At 40.7% G+C, this 20,093-nt stretch overlaps 1 protein-coding gene across 3 annotated transcripts in view; it reads right to left on the bottom strand.

Moving 5' to 3' along the window:
• Window positions 1–20,093, bottom strand: part of GON4L (gon-4 like) — a 96,698-nt gene that overhangs the window by 24,310 nt on the left and 52,295 nt on the right. For all 3 annotated transcript variants that reach the window (XM_028488772.1, XM_007110398.3, XM_055084295.1), the window contains 9 exons: window positions 15,983–16,023; window positions 15,281–15,384; window positions 12,805–13,003; window positions 12,617–12,682; window positions 12,187–12,273; window positions 10,880–11,051; window positions 9,263–9,407; window positions 7,788–7,938; window positions 1,488–1,604 (listed from right to left, as the gene is read on the bottom strand). In XM_028488772.1, coding sequence (XP_028344573.1) covers window positions 1,488–1,604; window positions 7,788–7,938; window positions 9,263–9,407; window positions 10,880–11,051; window positions 12,187–12,273; window positions 12,617–12,682; window positions 12,805–13,003; window positions 15,281–15,384; window positions 15,983–16,023 — 1,082 coding nt within the window. The remainder of the gene's footprint in view (window positions 1–1,487; window positions 1,605–7,787; window positions 7,939–9,262; window positions 9,408–10,879; window positions 11,052–12,186; window positions 12,274–12,616; window positions 12,683–12,804; window positions 13,004–15,280; window positions 15,385–15,982; window positions 16,024–20,093) is intronic.

Here is a 20,093-nt window from a genome sequence, read left to right as displayed (position 1 = left end):
CGAAACTTCAAAACTTTTGCACAGCAAAGGAAACCATAAACAAGACGAAAAGACTACCCTCAGAATGGGAGAAAATATTGGCAAACGAAGCAACTGACAAAGGATTAATCTCCAAAATATACAAGCAGCTCAAGCAGCTCAATATCAAAAAAACAAACAACCCAATCCAAAAATGGGCAGAAGACCTAAACAGACTTTTCTCCAAGGAAGACATACAGATGGCCAACAAACACATGAAAGGATGCTCAACATCACTAATTATTAGAGAAATGCAAATCAAAACTACAATGAGGTATCATCACCTCACACTGGTCAGAACGGCCAGCATCAAAAAATCTACAAACAATAAATGCTGGAAAGGGTGTAGAGAAAAGGGAACCCTCCTGCACTGCTGGTGGGAATGTAAACTGATACAGCCACTATGGAGAACGGTATGGAGGTTCCTTAAAAAACTAAAAAGAGAACTACGACATGACCCAGCAATCCCACTACTGGGCATATACCCTGAGAAAACCATAATTCAAAAGATACATGTACCACAATGTTCACTGCAGCACTATTTACAATAGCCAGGACATGGAAGCAACCTAAATGTCCATCAAACAGATGAATGGATAAAGAAGATGCGGCACATATATATACTGGATTATTACTCAGCCATAAAAAGAAACGAAACTGAGTTATTTGTAATGAGGTGGATGGACCTAGAATCTGTCATACAGAGTGAAGTAGGTCAGAAAGAGAAAAACAAATACCATATGCTAATGCACATATATGGAATCTAAAAAACGGTAATGATGAACCTAGTGGCAAGGCAGAAATAAAGACGCAGAGGTAGAGAACAGACTTGAGGACGCAGGGCAGGAAGGGGAAGCTGGGACAAAGTGAGAGAGTAGCACTGACATATACACTACCAAATGTAAAATAGATAGCTAGTGGGAAGCAGCTGCATAGCACAGGGAGATCAGCTCGATGCTTTGTGATGACCTAGAGGGGTGGGAGAGGGAGGGTGGGAGGGAGGCTCAAGAGGGAAGGGATATGGGGATATAGGTGTACATACAGCTGATTCACTTTGCTGTACAGCAGAAACTAACACACCATTGTAAAGCAATGACACTCCAATAAACATATTAAAAAATAATAATAATTGGGCTTTCTAGATGTTAGGTACCTTTCCAGGACAGTCTCGAGACATCTTTTTAAGAAGGATTTTTCTGCATATCAGATATTTCTAAAAAGACTACATTCCAATTATATATTCTAGAAACTCTCCTCTGAATTTCCTTTAAGAAACTAGCATTTTAACCACTATTTTTAAAAGGTTATAGAATCAGGTGGAGAAGTGGGAGAGGAAGGGTAACTGAAGAAGATTTCTTAAGTCCTAGTTCTACAACTAAAGCATCAGAGGTGTAAGGTAGCCTTTGACATTTCTGCCGGGTTTCTAGTGACCTTCTACTTCTGACATACTTTGAGGAGGAGGGCTGTACCTTTAACCAGAATGGAAGCCGGTGTTCTTCCCTCTCTACAGGTGGCTTCCACTGATGTGGCTGGATCTCTTCACAGCACTTCATTAAGATGGGCAGCTGTCTGGTCTTCTTATAAAACTGAGCGTGAAGAAATTAAGCATGAGTCACATTCCTTCCAGAAACACTGCCCTTTGTCAGGGTAGGGAGCGTGGTGGGCAGCAGTCTGAGACAGACACACACAGATCCATATACACGTATCCATGAACAGCATATGCTGACTGCTTCTGCATTTCAAATTAAGCTAACCTCTAATTAACAAATATTTTATCATTACTCAGTATCTTCTGATGCGCTCCATTCTGGTCCCCAGGAAGGGAAAAGTTTAGGTCACAGAGAAAAGGAAGCACATGGTCAGAGTCATCTTATCTAAAATTTGCTGCTGCTCAGCAGCCGCAGTGAGAGTGCCTTATTAATCCTTATCCTGGCCCATGGAAGCTTCCTTTTAAGCAAATAATGGTACAAAGGACATTAGAAGGGAAGAAAAGAAGAACAGCAAGACTGAGACAGTTCAGTTTTAAGAGTGAATGAAGAGGGGAATTGAACTTACACTGACAATAAGCGCCAGGCACCGTGCTACAAGCTGAGCATACAAATAAGGAAGCAAGCCCTGCTCTCAAGGAGCTTACAGACCAGTGGGAGAGACAGTCAAGTAGAAACCAATAATGACATGCTGTGTAAGAAAGTATAAAGATGTGCACAAAAAATGACACACAACTCAAACTTGAAAATGAAAGATCTTTCTAGAGCAGGTGCAACTACAGAAAAATCTTAAAAAAACAGAGCTTGCTAAATGAAGCAGGGGAGGGCAGGATATAATTCATTTTCAAAATCATGAATGTGTTTAAGGAACCACAAAGAGATCGGTCTAGCTACAACTAAAGGAATGCAAACTTCGGAAGACAAGTCAGAGGTAGGCAGGAGAGGTCTTCTGTGCTATGCCAAGCAGTCTCAACTCTATGCTGAAGGATTAGATAGAGGTGGCTATGGCAGTAATCTGAAGAATGGAATAAATGGAGCCAGAATTTGAGACACCAGTTATAAAACTACTGCATTAATGCAGGTGTAACCTAATTCAGGTGCCTGAACCAAGGCAGTGGGCAACAGAGTAGGAAATGGAGTAAGAAAACTGAGGACTTGATGACAGACAGACAGACGGTAGTGATCAAGCAGAAGGAGTCGAGTATAACTCCTAGGTTTATGGATTGAGAAAATGGCTAGACAGTAATGTCATACACGAAGAACATATCCAAGAAGGGGTAAGTTGGATGGAAGGGAGTTATCTGGTGGTGGTGGTGCCAGTGGCAACAACTGGAGGGTGCAGAGGGAGACACAGTTCAGTCTGAGGCATCAGTGAGGCAACTTAGCTAAGAATTCCTTTAAACAGGTGACTTCATTGAGCCGGAGCTCAGGAGAGAAACCCGGACCAAAGACACAGATTTGAAAATCATGAAGAGACAGACAACACCAAAAATCAATCTGGATGAGACCACACACTGCAAATTTACCGTGGAACACTGACATTTAAGGGTAGAGCAGGGGAAGAAGAGTTCATGAAAGAGCAGCCTGAGGTAAAAGTCAGGTATCACAGGAGATAAGAGTATAGGAGTCTGAAGAAGGAATGTGTGAACTCCATTATCAAAGTATCAATGTAACTGCAAAGTTAAATAGGATAAGAGCAGAAAAGTATCCACTACATAGCTAATTGGGAAATAATTCGAGATCTTTGTGGAGATAATATCCACACTCTCATAGGTTAAAGAGTTAAAGGGCGGGGGGACTTCCTTGGTGGCGCAGTGGTTGAGAATCCGCCTGCCAATGCAGGGGACACGGGTTTGAGCCCTGGTCCAGGAAGATCCCACATGCCACAGATCAACTAAGCCCGTGTGCCACAACTACTGAGCCTGCGCTCTGGAGCCCTCAAGCCACAACTACTGAGCCCACGTGCTGCAACTATTGAAGCCCTCGTGCCTACAGCCCATGCTCCGCAGCAAGAGAAGCCACCGCAATGAGAAACCCGTGCGCTGCAAAGAAGAGTAGACCCTGCTCACCACAACTAGAGAAAGCCCGCACGCAGCAACAAAGACCCAGCACAGCCAAAAATAAATAAATAAAATAAATGTTATTTTTTAAAAAAAGATTTAGAGTTAAGGGGGTACTTCCCTGGTGGCGCAGTGGTTAGGAATCCACCTGCCAATGCAAGGGACATGGGTTTGATCCCTGGCCCAGGAAGATCTCACATACCGCGGAGCAACTAAGCCCGTGCGCCATGACTACTAAGCCTGCACTCCAGGGCCCGTGAGCCACAACTACTGAGCCCGCGTGCCTAGAGCCTGTGCTCCACAACAAAGACAAGCCACCACAATGAGAAGCACATGCACCGCAAGGAAGAGTAGCCCCCGCTTGCCGCAACGAACACCCAATGCAGCCAAAAATAAATAAATAAATAAATTTATTAAACAAAAAGAGTTAAGGGGTAACTTACTGTTAAGACAGGCAGATTAAACACATCTATTTGGGTTTGTTCCCTCTTGAATCCCCACGAAAACAACAGAAAGGAAATTTTTAAAGGTAAAAGCCTAAAAGGAGAGACAGAATGAGAGAAAAAGTAAAAGCAACAAAATTCTCGGGACTTCCCTGGTGGCGCAGTGGTTAGAAATCCAACTACCGGGCTTCCCTGGTGGCGCAGTGATTAAGAATCGGCCTGCCAGTGCAGGAGACAGGGGTTCGAGCCCTGGTCCGGGAAGATCCCACATGCCGCAGAGTAACTAAGCCTGTGCACAACTACTGAGCCTGTGCTCTAGAGCCTGCGAGCCACAACTACTGAGCCCACATGCCTAGAGCCCGTGCTCCGCAACAAGAGAAGCCACCGCAATGAGAAGCCTGCGCACTGCAACAAAGACCCAACTCAGCCAAAAATAAATAAATAAAATAAATAAATTTTAAAAAGAAAAGAAAGAAAGAAATCCGACCAGCAATGCAGGGGACACGGGTTCGAGCCTTGGTCCAGGAAGATCTCACATGCTGCAGAGCAACTAAGCCCGTGCGCCACAACTACTGAGCCTGCGCTCTAGAGTCTGTCAGCCACAACTACTGAGCCTGCGTGCCACAACTACTGAAGCCCACGTGCCTAGAGCCCACGCTCCGCAACAAGAGAAGCCACCGCAATGAGAAGCCTGTGCACCGCAACAAATAGTAGGCCCCACTCACTGCAACTAGAGAAAGCCCGCATGCAGCAATGAAGACTCAGTGCAGCCAAAAATAAATAAATTTATTTAAAAAAATTTTTTTTCAAAGCTAAAAAGCAGATGGAGGAGTGGTAAGTCACATAGGAGAAGGAAGAAAACCAAATCCCATGTGGAGAAAAGTTATGGGTCAACTAAATTTATGTCAAAGACTGGCAAAAGGATAAGACACCAGATACCTCCAGAAGTGGAGGAATTAAAAACAGGTCGAGATGAGGAGGACACGTTTTAAATCTGCTGAAGAGGCGGTTAGACCCCGAATCCCCTCTCTTGTTTGATGTAGCCCAGTGACAGCTTCTCCCCCTACCCTGGCAGAAAGAAGCCAGGGCTGTGGAAAGGATGCTCTCTGAACTGAGGCTGTCAGGCATATGTGAGGGCAGAAGTACTATGCTGATCAAGTATATAAGAGAAAACTCCAGCCTCCTTCCTCTCCTGCTTTCCCACATTCCCTCTGCCATTTGCTATTAAAGAATATTCAATGAACAACAATAAAAATAGCTATTAGACATCTTAAATATGATAGAAAAAAATAAAGAACTCAACTCAGCAGAACGGTTAGAAGGAAAAGCTGAAGTAATATCTCAGAAAGTACAACAAAAAGACAGAGTGATGGGAAAAAAGAAGAAAGACAAGATGAGAAGATGAGCCTGAGAGGTCTAACATCTGACCACTGAGCACCATAGGAGAGAACAGACCAAAAGAAGGGAAGGAAACCATCAATATGTAACTCATTTCCCTATACTGGAACCTATGAGTTTCCAAAGTAAAGTTTATCAAGTACCTTGCATAATTAATGAAACTAGACACATACTGAGGCATATTACCATGAAATTTCAAAACACTGGAGAAAAAGGAAAAATCCTACATACTGCCAGAGGGAGAGGAAAAACAGGTGTTACATAAAGGTTCAAGAGTCAAAAGGGCATCAAATTTCTAAAGAGCCAGCACTAGAAACTAGAAGAAAATGGAGCCCTTAAAATGTTCTGATAAAAGTGATTTTCAACCTAGAATGTTCTCCCACTGAAGTGGGAAAATAGAGACATATTTCAAACTTTTGATTTTGAATAATTATAGATTCATAGACAGGTCTCATGTACACTTGTTACATAGTAACAATAGTTACATATACAAACCAGGTATATAGTACAATAGCAAAACTAGTTAATTACATTGGTCATGTCATGTCATGACAGACAATGAATACAAGTAGTTTAAACCTAAAAATTTGTTTCTCGAGCACTCTTCCTCAGAATGCTACTAGGATGTGCTACACTAAAACAAGGAAAAAATGATGTGGGGTTCAGAAATAAAAGGATACAACGTAATTAAGAGGTGAAATGAATCCCCAGGATGATGGTGAAGAAAAGGCCAGAGAAGACATTAGTGCAGCAAGCCAAGAGAGCAACATGGGTAGAGTGGAACACCATCAGAGCGCTCTGGGAAGGATTTCTTCAGGAAGATGAAAATGATAGCAGGACACCTAAAATATTTGAACACACTGAAAAGAGATTTATAAAACTGAAGTAGATTTTAGTGCTGAACTGGTAATACATACATAATAAAACCAAGTCCCACTCATCCTCCAAAAATGCAATTATTAACACCAGGAGAAACAAAATGTCCAGCAGGAAAAGCAAAGTAATCATGATACACTACATAGTTCAGCTGTGAGGAGCTTTTAATCGTGCTTATAACATAAACTCTAAAAACAACCTAAGTGGGCTTCCCTGGTGGCGCAGTGGTTAAGAATCTGACTGCCAATGCAGGGGACACGGGTTCGAGCCCTGGTCCGGGAAGATCCCACAGGCCACAGAGCAACTAAGCCTGTGCGCCACAACTACTGAGCCTGCGCTCTAGAGCCTATGCTCTGCAACAAGAGAAGCCTTCGCGATGAAAAGCCACACACTGCAATGAAGAGTAGCCCCCGCTCACTGCAACTAGAGAAAGCCCATGCACCGCAACAAAAACCCAACACAGCCAAAAATAAATACATTTATAAAAAAAAAATAAAAACAATCTAAGCAAAACTGTGATATAATTATAGTGAGTGGTGAGACTACAGGAGTGTGGAGAGAACTAAGTCTTCATCTTCCATGGTTTCAGTTTAACAGAGAAGGCCTAAATCCAAAAAATCAAGTGGGGACTTCCCTGATGGTCCAGTGGTTAATAATCTGCCTTCCAACACAGGGGATGTGGGTGCGATCCCTGGTCAGGGAACTAAGATCCCACATGTCACAGGGCAACTAAGGCCGCACGCTCTAGAGCCTGTGAGCCACAACTAGAGAGCCCGCACGCTGCAACTACTGAGCCTGTGTGCCATAACTACTGAGCCCGTGCACTCTGAAGCCCACATGCCACAACTAGAGAGAAGCCCACGTGCTGCAATGAAAGATCCCACATGCCACAAATGAAGATCCCACGTGCCACAACTAAGACCCAATGCAGCCAAATAAAGAAAGAAAGAAATATTTTTTAAAAAGTCATCAAGTGGTAGCAATTATAAGCATGCTACCTAGATATGGAGGTAAATGTACCATCACCCACAAAAACCTTGCTTAGCAGGAAATAGGGAGAAAAATTATATTGTCTTTCATGACAAGTCTCACAGAACTATTTGATTCTTTAAAGTATACTTTATACCTCTGATATAAATATCTAAATATAAAAAAAAAAAATCTAAATATAAAGAGTTAAGGAGAAGGATATAAGTGGACTGTGGCCTACCCTTTGAAGAAGGTTAGAGTGGAAAAAAAAGAGAAAATGAATAGCTAGAGGAAAACAGATTCGAGAAGTATTTTAATATTTGAACAATTTTATATTTAGGAGCAATATCTATAACAGAGGAAGAAGATGATACTCCAGAGGAAAATAATGGATCACTGTTCCTGGAAAGGAAAGAGGGCGATTAACCTAGTGTGCAGGTGGGAGGAACTAGCCTTAAATAAAAGGCTATTCACTGAGACTAAGCAAAAGAAAAGGAAAGGCAAGGTCTCCAGTGGAGCATGCAGGGAGCACTTACTTTAATGATGTTGTCAGGAGCTCTGTTCATGTTGAGGTTCTTGATTCTCACTGTCAGCTGGTGGGCAGTCTTGCAAGTGAGAAGGTACTTGCTGATTAGAGGCTTAGGAAACTCGGTCCCTTCAAAGTGCTTCAGTCCTAAAGCTAACAAACTGAGAAAGGGGCAGTGACACTCAATCTCACCTGACAGTCCATCCTGCTGAAAAGCCTCCCAGATAAACTCCACATTCTATAACCCACTTTTTCTACATCTAATTCTCGTACAAGTTAATGGCAATTCAATAGAAAATTTCAGATATTTACTGAGTGCTAAGAAGTACTATGTGAATAAGACTCAATGAGGAGTTCCCAATCAAGTGAGAAGAGGAAAAACCAGGCATAAATCACTAATAAATGACAGATCATGATGTACTTCATACTAATAATACAAATGAAATTTGAAGGAAGAAGAATGGCTCTAACAAAACTAATATAAAATGAATATTGGGCACCATGTTAGACATATTAAACAGCACCAACACTACCTCCCAACATAACATATTCAATTACAGTTACCTATGTACATATTTGCTGATGGCAGTGGGGAAATACAAATCAAGAGCCATAAAAGTGTTCATAACCTTTATCGAATAATCTCACTCTTGAGAATTTACCCAAAGAGATAAACTGGAAAGATTTTCAAAAGCTCTATGCACAAAGATCCTTGGTGAAGCCTCACTCAGAACAGCTAAACAAGGCGGGGGGGGGGTGGGGAAGGGGCAAATAAAAGGACTATCATAGGGCCATTAATATTGCCTTAAAAGACAATATACAGAAACAAAAATATGACAATATGTTATAGCATGGAATCTGATAGAAAAAACAATTTCAAGAAGACGTTAAGTTACAAAAAGCAAAACATGGGCTTCCCTGGTGGCACAGTGGTTGAGAGTCCACCTGCCAATGCAGGGGACATGGGTTCATGCCCCGGTCCGCGAAGATCCCACATGCCGCGGAGCGGCTGGGCCCGTGAGCCATGGCCGCTGAGCCTGCGGGTCCGGAGCCTGTACTCCGCAACGGGGAGAGGCCACAACAGTGAGAGGCCCACGTACCGCAAAAAAAAAAAAAAAAAAGCAAAACAAAATTACACTTATATTGCCAGTAATTATATAAGAAATGCGAAAAGAAAAATCATTGTCTTGGGGTGGTTAGGATAATGGATTAAAAAATTGTTTTCCTTTGAAAATTTTCCTCTAACAGTATTACAAGGTAAGTTTTTCCAATAAATAAAAGACAAAAAACAACTTAAAATGCTTCAAAAATGTGTATGTCATTCCCTAAAAAAAGCAGTATTTGGCACTGCTGGAACAAGCACATACTACAGAACTGCGCCCATCTACACTGCTTTTCTTTTTGTCTTTTGTGCCCGTTCTTTATTATACAGGTCTTCTCCTTGGGATATTTTGTGCTCTTGTTCACCTCACAGTAAACCCTTACTTGTCCTCTGCCTTGGTGAAGAAAATCTTATCCTGGGGATTCTTTGCCTTCAGAGAACACACTGGAAGTAGCTCTGGATACATGAAAACCTTGCTTGTGGCTAGGATCCAAGCCACTTGCTTTGGTAAACAGGGAAATTCATAGGCTGTAAGAAAAAAATTCGTGATAAATGAAATTCTAGAACAAGAGAGGGCTTCACAAAAGCTTCTGAATGCATTTTTGCATTTAGATAGAGCCACCCCTACCTAACGTGATGCCCTTCCACCCACATACCCCCCTCCCAAAAGTTTCCACAATCTTTCTCAGCCTAACATATACCTAAAAGGAGTCCCATTCAATGTTATTAAAAGTTGATTCTCTTTTTCTTTCCTGTGTGGAATACTTAACACACTAAGTAACATAAGCACTTATAAAGTACCTAGTAATACCTGGCAGATAGTGTATGCTCAAAAAATTTTTACCTCCTTCCCCCTTTAAATCCTTGAAAGATAAGTGACCTTCAACAATGCTTTCTTTCTTCCAGGATAAGATTCCAACTTCTTTAATCTCCCTCACAAATCTGGTATTCCAAATTTTATTTTATTTGATTCTTACTTAACTTTCATTAAGTTCTCCCAGATTCCTCCTGAGGTTGGGAACAAAAAAACCATAAAGAGAATGAGACAATTCAGTCTCATTCATTTCTGTCTTGCTGTCTAAGCCTCTCAATTCCAGGCACTTCTGCCTTTCCAGAGATAAGCACCACTATACAGCCATATTTCTCCTTCCATAAATGCTATTTTTATATCCCCAGAAGAAAAACACAGGACACTATATGTGTAAGTTATAACTGTAGTCTGGTGTTAAATTAAGTTTTCATTACCAACATATAACTAATAACATAGTTTGAGATCAGTGTCTACGACATAATGCACTTAAATTCAACTATATTCAATTTAACTATAAGAGTCAGGGATTTAAAATCAAATCCAAAGACAAACCCAAATCCAGAGCAAAACACAACTAATTTGCTAAACTAGGAACAAATCAGAAGCAAATATTTAGTTTAAGGGAACAGCAAATATTTTCTCAAAAAATACTAAACCAATGCAAGGTAGAAACCAAACCTGCAAATTTCTTTAAAATATTCAACATGGTAAATGTACAACATCTCTAATTTGTTCCTAACTCCCAAATCAATGTTTCACTCAAAATGGAGATATCACTATAATCATTATGGGAAATAAAATGATCTTAATGAAGAAGTGGGTAAAAACCTAAACACAACCCGACTTTACCACTTGACTTCCATCTTTATCAGATACCAGTTTGTCTTGACCTGACTCCTAATACTTACCCTCATGTCTACTTAAGTCCAATTATTAGCATGAGTCCCACATCTCTACCCCCCACAACCCTGCCCTGTCTACTGCCTCCATCCCTTACTTAAGCCCAAGTATTATCACCTAATTCTAGAACTTAGATAATGAGCACAAAGGGAGGATAAAAGAGAGAAGAAATTATAAACACCCTGTCTTCTCCACCCCTAGGAAATCATCCCTAGGAAATTATCTATGGAATAAGACTCCCACCTCTCATTGCAAGTAAAAACTTAAAGCGGACACATCTGTCCCCTACCAGTCTTCTTGACAGTTTTACGAGGACTCCAGTCAACGCTGACATGTGTGTTGAAGTCTTCAATGAGCTGCACAGCTCCCATCAGGTTACAGGGTTGGAACAAGGTCTGAAACTTGGGGTTGAACTGATGATGAAGGGCGATGGAGCTTTGAGCAAAGGTTCCCAGCTCTTTCTGGGAAAACAGGACACAAAAGGAGATCTAAGTTCCAGACAGTTAATACCAGTAGCCCTTAGCCTCTGAGTGGAAAACTGTCCTTCCTACAATAGTATAAAAACAGGAAAAAATCATCATAAAGTCTTCCATAATTAACATTTTGCCATTAAGACTGCTCTTTTGCTGAGTCCTCAGATATTTGGGGATTTGTGATACACTAATTTGTTCTTGTTTTATACTCAGTCTGAGTGTTCCTCAGCCTTTTGGATGTATGGTCTAGCTCCCCAGCTAGAATTAAAATTCTCAAGAGTGAGAGCCATTACTTAATAAAATAAAATAAAAGTTTTAAATGTCTTCATTGGTTTCTCTGAAGAACAAAGTATTTCTCACGATCCTCTGAACATAATAAGAGGGAAATAACACTCCGCTGACTATCGAAGGAAGCTCAGACTACTAGCCAACTCAGACTCCAAAGAGACTTACCCAAGAGGCAAAGAATATCCTCATTACCTACCCCAAAGCTCAGGAGCAATTTTTATAGGATTTTAATACATTACTGACAGGGGGATTTTTGCAGAAACTAACGCCTGTGGCTGTAATACGTCTCCAGTCAAAAATGTGTTAAAATTTGAATTTTCTTCTTTTTGGCCGTGCCCTACGGCTTGCAGGATCTTAGTTCCCCGACCAGAAATTGAACCTGGGCCCCGGCAGTGAAAGTGCCGAGTCCTAACCACTGGACCTCCAGGGAAATCCCCAAAATTTGAAATTAAAAGCCCTTCCTCCAAAATATTTCATAATGCCATGAGCAAAATTAATTTTATACATAAAACACTGACATTGAGCCTAATAAATAATGAATTCAATAAAAAGAAGAGAAGTACCAAAAGCCCAAGAAGAGTGGATCTAAAAGTAAGAGAACCCAATAAAAAGGTAAGAGGAATAGTCTTAAGAAAACTGAATACTCTCTCTGTCCTTTCATGGGAACCAGTAACTTATGTTTTATCAGCAAGCACATGAAGCCATACGAACAGCTACCAAAACATGCAGGAGAGAAGAATAAATGTAGCTTATGATGAGTCAATATTTGTGAGAAATGACTTCCAAACTAACTGCATACACAATTCTTTAGAGTTAGCGATATCTGAAACCTTACAAGAAATATCCTGGTGGTACTGGCCTCTGAACTGAGACTGGGGTTGGAGGTGGCGAGAAGGTGAATTTGCGTCAAGAGCTGCACATGCTGGGGAGGGAAAGAAAATAATATAGTGACATGTTATGATGTTGTCATTTCAGGAACCCAGAAGACTTTACCAAGATGTTAGTGACTTTAGCATATAAGTTTGGCTTTCTAGAGAAACTATGAGAACAACACAGTATCTTGGTATGAATTTTTTTTGCAAATATGTTCCACTTGAGCAAAATGACAGAACCAGAGGAAGTTTAACCTCAAGCCAGAGGGACTAAGATTAGAAAGAAGAAAAAACTACTCTGGCAATAAGGCTGTTAAATTCAGAAGGGATTACTAAAGATTCTTTGAAATCTATCATTCTGAATACTATCAGGGTCCTTACATGCATTCTTACCTGAGCCATAAGGACACGAACACGATGGCCTTTCAAGGTCCTAACTGATGTGAAGATCCTGTGGTCCTGTGGTTTCAGTGATTATCAAGACACCTATTTCCGACTTTTCCAAAGCTGCTAATTTAATGTTTGGCTTCGAGCCAGGCCATGGGATGATCCAATATTAACATTACCAAAAAGAGTCTTACCTGCTGCATCTGCTGCTGGAGTCTCCTCCTCTGTGCTGGGTCTAGAATCAGAGTCTGATGAACTTTCTCACTCTGGGGCTTAACCCTCTCTACCTCCTGCTGCTGTTTGGCTGAAGATTTCCTCATCTTCAGCTGTTCAAGTAGCTCCTTCACTGTGCGATGTTGCTCATTTAGCAAGTTGGCCAGTGGTTCCTCAAACCTATCCTCAACAGGGAGATGATTGGATTTGAACATTTCCCTGGGTCCACAACACATCCAGTTCCTTCTAATGGTGGGCTAAGCAAGTCTGAACAACTTATATCTACTGCTAATCCCCAAATCTCACTTTAGCCGATAGGCAAACTCCTATCCTACCCAAATCTTCTCCCAAAGTTGTTAGCATAGATTCAAATAAGATGGTTCTGAATCGCCCCCACCCATTCTTCTACATCAGTCTTCTAAGTAATATCGTAATGAAGGGGAAATTAAACAAAAATCTAAGAGTAGGGAAGTGTCTGGATAACAAAGCAGCCAAGGAGCTAATGGGAACTCATCATTTTTCATCACACTGACAGCCAAATTAATCTCGGACTTGTTCTTAATGGTGACACAGAATCTTCTCCAAGTTTTCTAACACTACCCTCCTACCCCTACCTTCTGAGAGAGAGAGACTGTGTCTGGGGCTGAAGTAAGAATCCAAATACCTAGCATGCTAGTTCTGAGGTAGAGGCAAAACAAGACACTCAAGTGATTAAGCAAGAGCTGATACTCTGTGCAATCAGGATAAGACCTGCTCAAGTAGCTATGACTAACACGTTATCATAATTCAAGAAATCCTCTAGAATTTAGCAATAGTTAAATGATAATAATCTTTATCCCCAGAGGCTGTGGAAAAAAGTTATGTTTCCTTTTACAGTATTTACTGTGAGCATGGGCTGGCACAGGGTGAAAACCTAGACACAGGCCTGTCCTCTGTACAGTTTTACTGAGAATTGAAATCTCTTGATTATCTGCATTACTAGCAGAGGAACAGAAGCATGAAAAATGTAGATAATGCAAAAAAAAAAGCCTGCACCTGATTTTAATAAGTATTACCTGGATGGGTAGTTGATAAGGGGAACACAGGTAACTCACTTTCCCTGTGATATTTTACTTAATCAAAGATTAAGCTAGGTTTGCATTTCTAGCTGAAAGAAAAGCAGCAGCAGCCCAAGCAGATCAACTGAATACCGAAAGGTAACTGAATTGGAACAAGGATTTTTAAGTAGTTACATAATGACCAAATTTTAAAAATTCATACAGAGTTGACTAGTGGAACTGAAATATGTTTACAGATCAAATCCCATGATAAGTTCCCAGGTTCTATTCTGCTACACTAGAATTTTTTTCTATGAAATATGGCATGAAATAAGTGGGTCAAATACAGACTCTAACAAATTTTGAAATTTGTTCTCAAAAAAAAAACAAAAGGTAAATATGTGAGGTGATAGAAGTGTTAATTAACTTGACGGGGGGAATCCTTTTACAAAGCATACGTTTATCAAATCATCACATTGTACACTTTCAGTATCTTACAACCTTATTTGTCAATTATACCTCAACGAAGCTGAAAAAAAAAACAACTCCTGAGATTTCTGTTGTGGTTATAGTATGGTATTTATTGTAATGGAGTATGACTGATATTTCTGACTTTCACACAATGATTAGTATACCTTGTCTTTTTCACTAAATTTGCAAGTTCCCTGAAGGTCTAGCTTTCAGGTGGATCCAAAGCTCTCTAGTTAGGTAATGCCGTTAAGTTAAAACACAGGACTAATTAGAGACTATGTGTCTTTCAGTTTTGCTTTGTTCCATGCACGGCACAAACCATACCCTGACATCCAGCCAGTCACCTAACGATAATATGCTGCTACTCAGAATGGATAGCAATAAAGTACGGATAAACTATGCAAACTCATCAAAAAACGGGGGAAATATTTAAAACCTCTACTCTCCGGGTGGGACAACGGAAGTGCTAATTTAAGTGAAGAGGGCAGTACACACATTTCAGACTCCAGGGCATTACTTCAGGTGCTTTATGGTTTGCTCAATTAATGCCTTGGTGACTAACAAAGGTTCATTAACATTTACTAGATGTTAACGACAAATAGAAGAACAAAAGGGACATACTGCATATTACAATTTGGGGTAGTTTCTGTGGCTGGCCACACAGAGTCCTACACACCTCTCCAGCACCACTCACCTGGAGAAGCTGCTATGGATGCCAGCTACTGCTTTTTCTCCCTTCCCAAACAGGTACAGCTTGGTCTATAGCTGCACTGCCCCATAATAAGGAGACTTATTCACTTGACACCTAACACCCCCAAGGGGCTCTGCATCCTAATATCAGTAACAGCAGGTAGTCAGGGATGGGAAATTGTTAACCAAAATTTCTCAAAACCTTTTCAGACATACACTTTTCCTCCGTTCTAAGTCTCAAGGTCTTTGGTTAGCCTACCGTAGGGCTTGAGGGGTGTTAAAGTTAGGCCGAGGCTCAGCCACACATTCCTCCTCCTCTGGGCCATCATCTTCCATGTTGGAGAATCCCATCTCATCTTGAAACTGAGGGCAAAGGAAAAGAAGGACTTTCCTGGGGAATGGGCATGCAAAAGTCACTCTAGCAGTGAGAAGGGAAAGCAAAGACTAGTTTACAGGACTCTAATAACGCTGGCGCACAGAAAGAGCTTGCATCACAACCTTTCTCACTTCTGGGCTCACACAATCCTGCACATGGGGTAGCTATTATGCCAGGAGAAAAGTTTCTCAATCAGCCAACTTGTAATGGTAAAAACAGAGCATGGATAACTTGAAATGATCAGAATACCTTTAAAGAGATAAATTTATGAGAAACGTAACTATTTGGGCTCAGAATAATCTAAAATTAGTTTTCAATCTTTAAGGATGCAACATGTGATAGTGAAGAGTCCATCCAAAAGCTTGCAAGGAAAACTTTATTAAGAATAACCTACATATGGATAATCAAAGTTTATTACTTAGCAAAGTTCTCCTGTCACTATATTCTCTCCCGGGTGGACTGAAAGGGGAATGGACTTGCTTCACACCACCCTTCTGGAGAGAGAGGCCCTGAGACCGAAGGACAGAGTTTGCTGGAGAACCCACTTTTACTATTCTGAATTCTCATTCAAAGATCATTACTCACAGTTTCAAACAGCTCTTCCATCAGTTCATTCACTTCCTTTTCTGCAAAAAAGCCAAACGGTATGCTGTTGGCACTTGTTTGTTTCATTTTGCCATAGGGGGAATTCCAAGAAAATTCAATGAAAGTTGTTTTCAGCAAGGCTTTTAACAAAATCCTCATATCTATCCATCATTCACTCATTCATTTAAAAACATTTATTGAACACCAACTATATGCCTTAATCCCTGGTTCTAGATGCTTACATACATGACAGGACTTTACTCTCATGAAGCTTAAATTCTAATGGGAAAACACACAAAAACGTAAGCTAGATGATTTTATAATGAGATAAATTCATAGTTTGTTGGCCTATCCTACTGAATGGAGTCAAGAGAGAAGTCTCCAGCAGTGTGTCATAGGACCCTATCTTTGGACCGGAACTATTCATCAATCCCATCAACAACCTAAAACACCCAGAAAACACACTTACCAAATCTGTAAATGATATAAAGCTGAAAGGGATTGCCAGAACAACTGATGACAGATTCAAAATTCTAGGTTTTCTCAAATTAATTGGATGAAACATAATGGGGATAAATTTAAAGTCTTACATTTAGGATTTTCAAAGATCAGTTTCTTAAGTGCACAGAAAGGTAACATGGCTCAGAAACAATTAATCTGAAAAAGATCTCAATGTTTTGGTTGACCTTAAGTTCAATATGACACAGTAGCTCCAAAACAGTGCTCACAACCAAGAAGGCAAGCATATCACTGAATCAGAGCAGTCTCAGACTCTATCTAGAGGACTGTGATCATTTCTGTAAAAGCCCTTCTTAAGAGGGCATTAAAAAGCTAAAATCCAAATGTTAGTGAGGATGTGGAGCAACTAGAACTGTAAAAAGAATGTAAAGTGGAAAGCCACTTTGGAAAAAGGTTTGGCAATTTCTCAGAAAACTAAGTATACAGCTACCTTATGACCACTGATTCTTCCCCTAAATAGCTGACCCAAGGGAAATGAAACACTTGTCCACAAAACCTTGTACAAGAAAGTTCAGAGCTATCTTTATTCAAGATAGCCAGAATTAGAAAGAACACAGGTGTCCATCAACACCTGGGGATTGATGCAAAATAAACAAATTGGTATATTTATACACTGGAATCCTACTCAGCAATAAAAGGGAAGAAATTAATGATACAAGCAATGTGCGTGAATCTCAAAAACATTATGCTAAGTGAAAGAAGCTGTATATAACAGAACACATACTATAAGATTCCATTCACATGAAGTTTTAAAAGAGGCAAATCCAATCTGTGATAGAAAAAAAGAGAACAGTGGTCACACCTGGGAGGATAGTGTGGGGACTGCCTTGGAAGGGGCAAGTGGGTACTTTCGGGGGTGACAAATCTCTATCTTGCTAGGGGTTTGAGTTATACAAAAGGAGGCACATCGAACCTCACTGAATGGTACACTTAAGATTTCTGTACTACAATGTGTATAAATTTACCTAAAAAGAAAAACTGTAAACAAATACTGAGTTCTAATTCATGATATGTATGCTGAAATGTTTAGATATCTACAACTCACTATGAAATGCTTTAAAAAATGGATTCATAGATGGATAGCTGCATGACTAAGCAAATATATGAAAAGTTAACTATAGAAGATAGGTAGTGGGTATACGGGTGTCCACTGTACAATTCTTTCAACTTTTCTATATGTTCGAAAAGTTTCATAATAAAATGTCACGGGGGAGAATTTTCTTAAAACTAAAGGCTAGAATCCAGAGGAGGGTAACTTGGGGATTGAAATGTGGAAAGCCTGGCATTTAGAGAACTGAAAAAACTTGTTATGTTTAGCATAATAAAGAAAAAATGTAGAAAAAGAAACATACTATGCACACTTAGGAGTAAATGACATTTTATGGCAACAAAGGACAAACAGAAAAATAAAAGATAGATTCAGATTCAATAAGGAAAATGCTGGGGCTTCCCTGGTGCCACAGCGGTTAAGAATCTGCCTACCAATGCAGGGGACACGGGTTTGAGCCCTGGCCCAGGAAGATCCCACATGCCAGGGAGCAACTAAGCCCATGCACCACAACTACTGAGGCTGCGCTCTAGAGCTTGCGTGCCACAGCTACTGAGCCCACGTGCCATAACTACTAAAGCCCATGTGCCTAGAGCCCATGCTCCGCAACAAGAGAAGCCACCGCAATGAGAAGCCCACGCACCACAACAAAGAGTAGCCCCCGCTCGCCGCAACCAGAGAAAAGCCCTCGCGCAGCAACGAAGACCCAACGCAGCCAAAAAATAAAAATAAATTAAAAAAAAAAATTAATAAGGAAAATGTTAATTGAAGAGGTGTTCAAGAGTAGGACACACTATCTGCAGAACTGATGAACTCCCTGTCACTGGAGGTATCTAAACGGACTGAAAGGCCACATGAGAGAAGCTGTTAACAAACACTTAAGTGGGAGGAAAATATATGTGACCACAGGAGGCTTTCTAAACTCTGTGATTCTAAGCTTTTTTATTTTTAAATTTTTATCATCCATGTAAGAAAAGTCCTCTTACAGGGATTATAAAAAGGGGGGGGGATTATAATTAAGCATGATAACATAAGATGACAAGGGGTAGAAACAAAATTAAAATTCTATCCCAGTTTTTACTTATGACCATAGAACTCTATGACTAGAAAGGAAGACCCATCATTCAGGCATCCCAGAAAAGTTCACTATTTGATTGGCAAATACTGTCAGCCCCGTGCAAAACACCGGCTCTAAGGCAATAAACAATACAAAAGCCATGAGAAGCTCACAGTTTAGGGAAGGAGACAGATATAAATAAGCAACTATGAGAGAGATGAGTATTAAAAAGGATATATAAAATAGTATGGATTGATATAATCAGGAGGAGGAACCAAGATGGCAGAGTAGAAGGATGTGCTCTCACTCCCTCTTGCCAGAAGCACACACAAAGTAGTGTGTGCACTGGGACCCAAGAGAAGGAGCAGTAACCCCATAGGAGACTGAACCAGACCTACCTGCTAGTGTTGGAGGGTCTCCTGCAGAGGCAGGGGGCAGGGGGGGAGGGGGCTGTAGTGCACCATGGGGACAAGGACACTGACAACAGAAGTTCTGAGAAGTACTCCTTGGCGTGAGCCCTCCCAGAGTCTGTCATTAGCCCCACCAAAGAGCCCAGGTAAGCTCCAGTCTTGGGTTGCTTCAGGCCAAACAACCAACAGGGAGGGAACCCAGCCCCACCCATCAACAGTCAAGTGGATTAAAGTTTTACTGAGCTCTGCCCACCAGAGCAACAGTCAGCTCTACTCACCACCAGTCCCTCCCATCAAGCCTCTTAGATAGCCTCATCCACCAGAGGGCAGACAGCAGAAGCAAGAAGAACTACAATCCTGCAGCCTGTGGAACAAAAACAACATTCACAGAAAGACGGACAAGATGAAAAGGCAGCGGGCTATGTACCAGATGAAGGAACAAGATAAAACCCCAGAAAAACAACTAAATGAATTGAAGATAGGCAACCTTCCAGAAAAAGAATTCAGAATAATGATAGTGAAGATGATCCAGGACCTTGGAAAAAGAATGGAGGCAAAGATCAAGAAGATGCAAGAAATGTTTAACAAACACCTAGAAGAATTAAAGAACAGAGATGAACAATACAATAACTGAAATGAAAAATACACTAGAAGGAATCAACAGCAGAATAACAGAGGCTGAAGAACGAATAAGTGACCTGGAAGACAGAATGGTGGAATTCACTGCTGCGTAACAGAATAAAGAAAAAAGAATGAAAAGAAATGAAGACAGCCTAAGAGACCTCTGGGACAACATTAAACACAACAACATTCGCATTATAGGGGTCCCAGGAGGAGAGAGAAAGGACCAGAGGAAATATATGAAGAGCTTATAGTCAAAAACTTCCCTAACATGGGAAAGGAAATAGCCAACCAAGTCCAGAAAGCGCAGCAAGTCCCATACAGGATAAACCCAAGGAGAAACACACCGAGACACATAGTATTCAAATTGGCAAAAATTAAAGATAAAATAAATTATTGAAAGCAGCAAGGGAAAAATGAAAAATAACATACAAGGGAACTCCATAAGGTTAACAG

The sequence above is a fragment of the Physeter macrocephalus genome, chromosome 4, assembly GCF_002837175.3.
Source record: "Physeter macrocephalus isolate SW-GA chromosome 4, ASM283717v5, whole genome shotgun sequence".
Lineage (NCBI taxonomy): Eukaryota > Metazoa > Chordata > Mammalia > Artiodactyla > Physeteridae > Physeter > Physeter macrocephalus.
The sequence above is the reverse complement of the archived record's forward strand: the minus strand, read 5'-3'. Positions and strand labels throughout refer to the sequence as shown.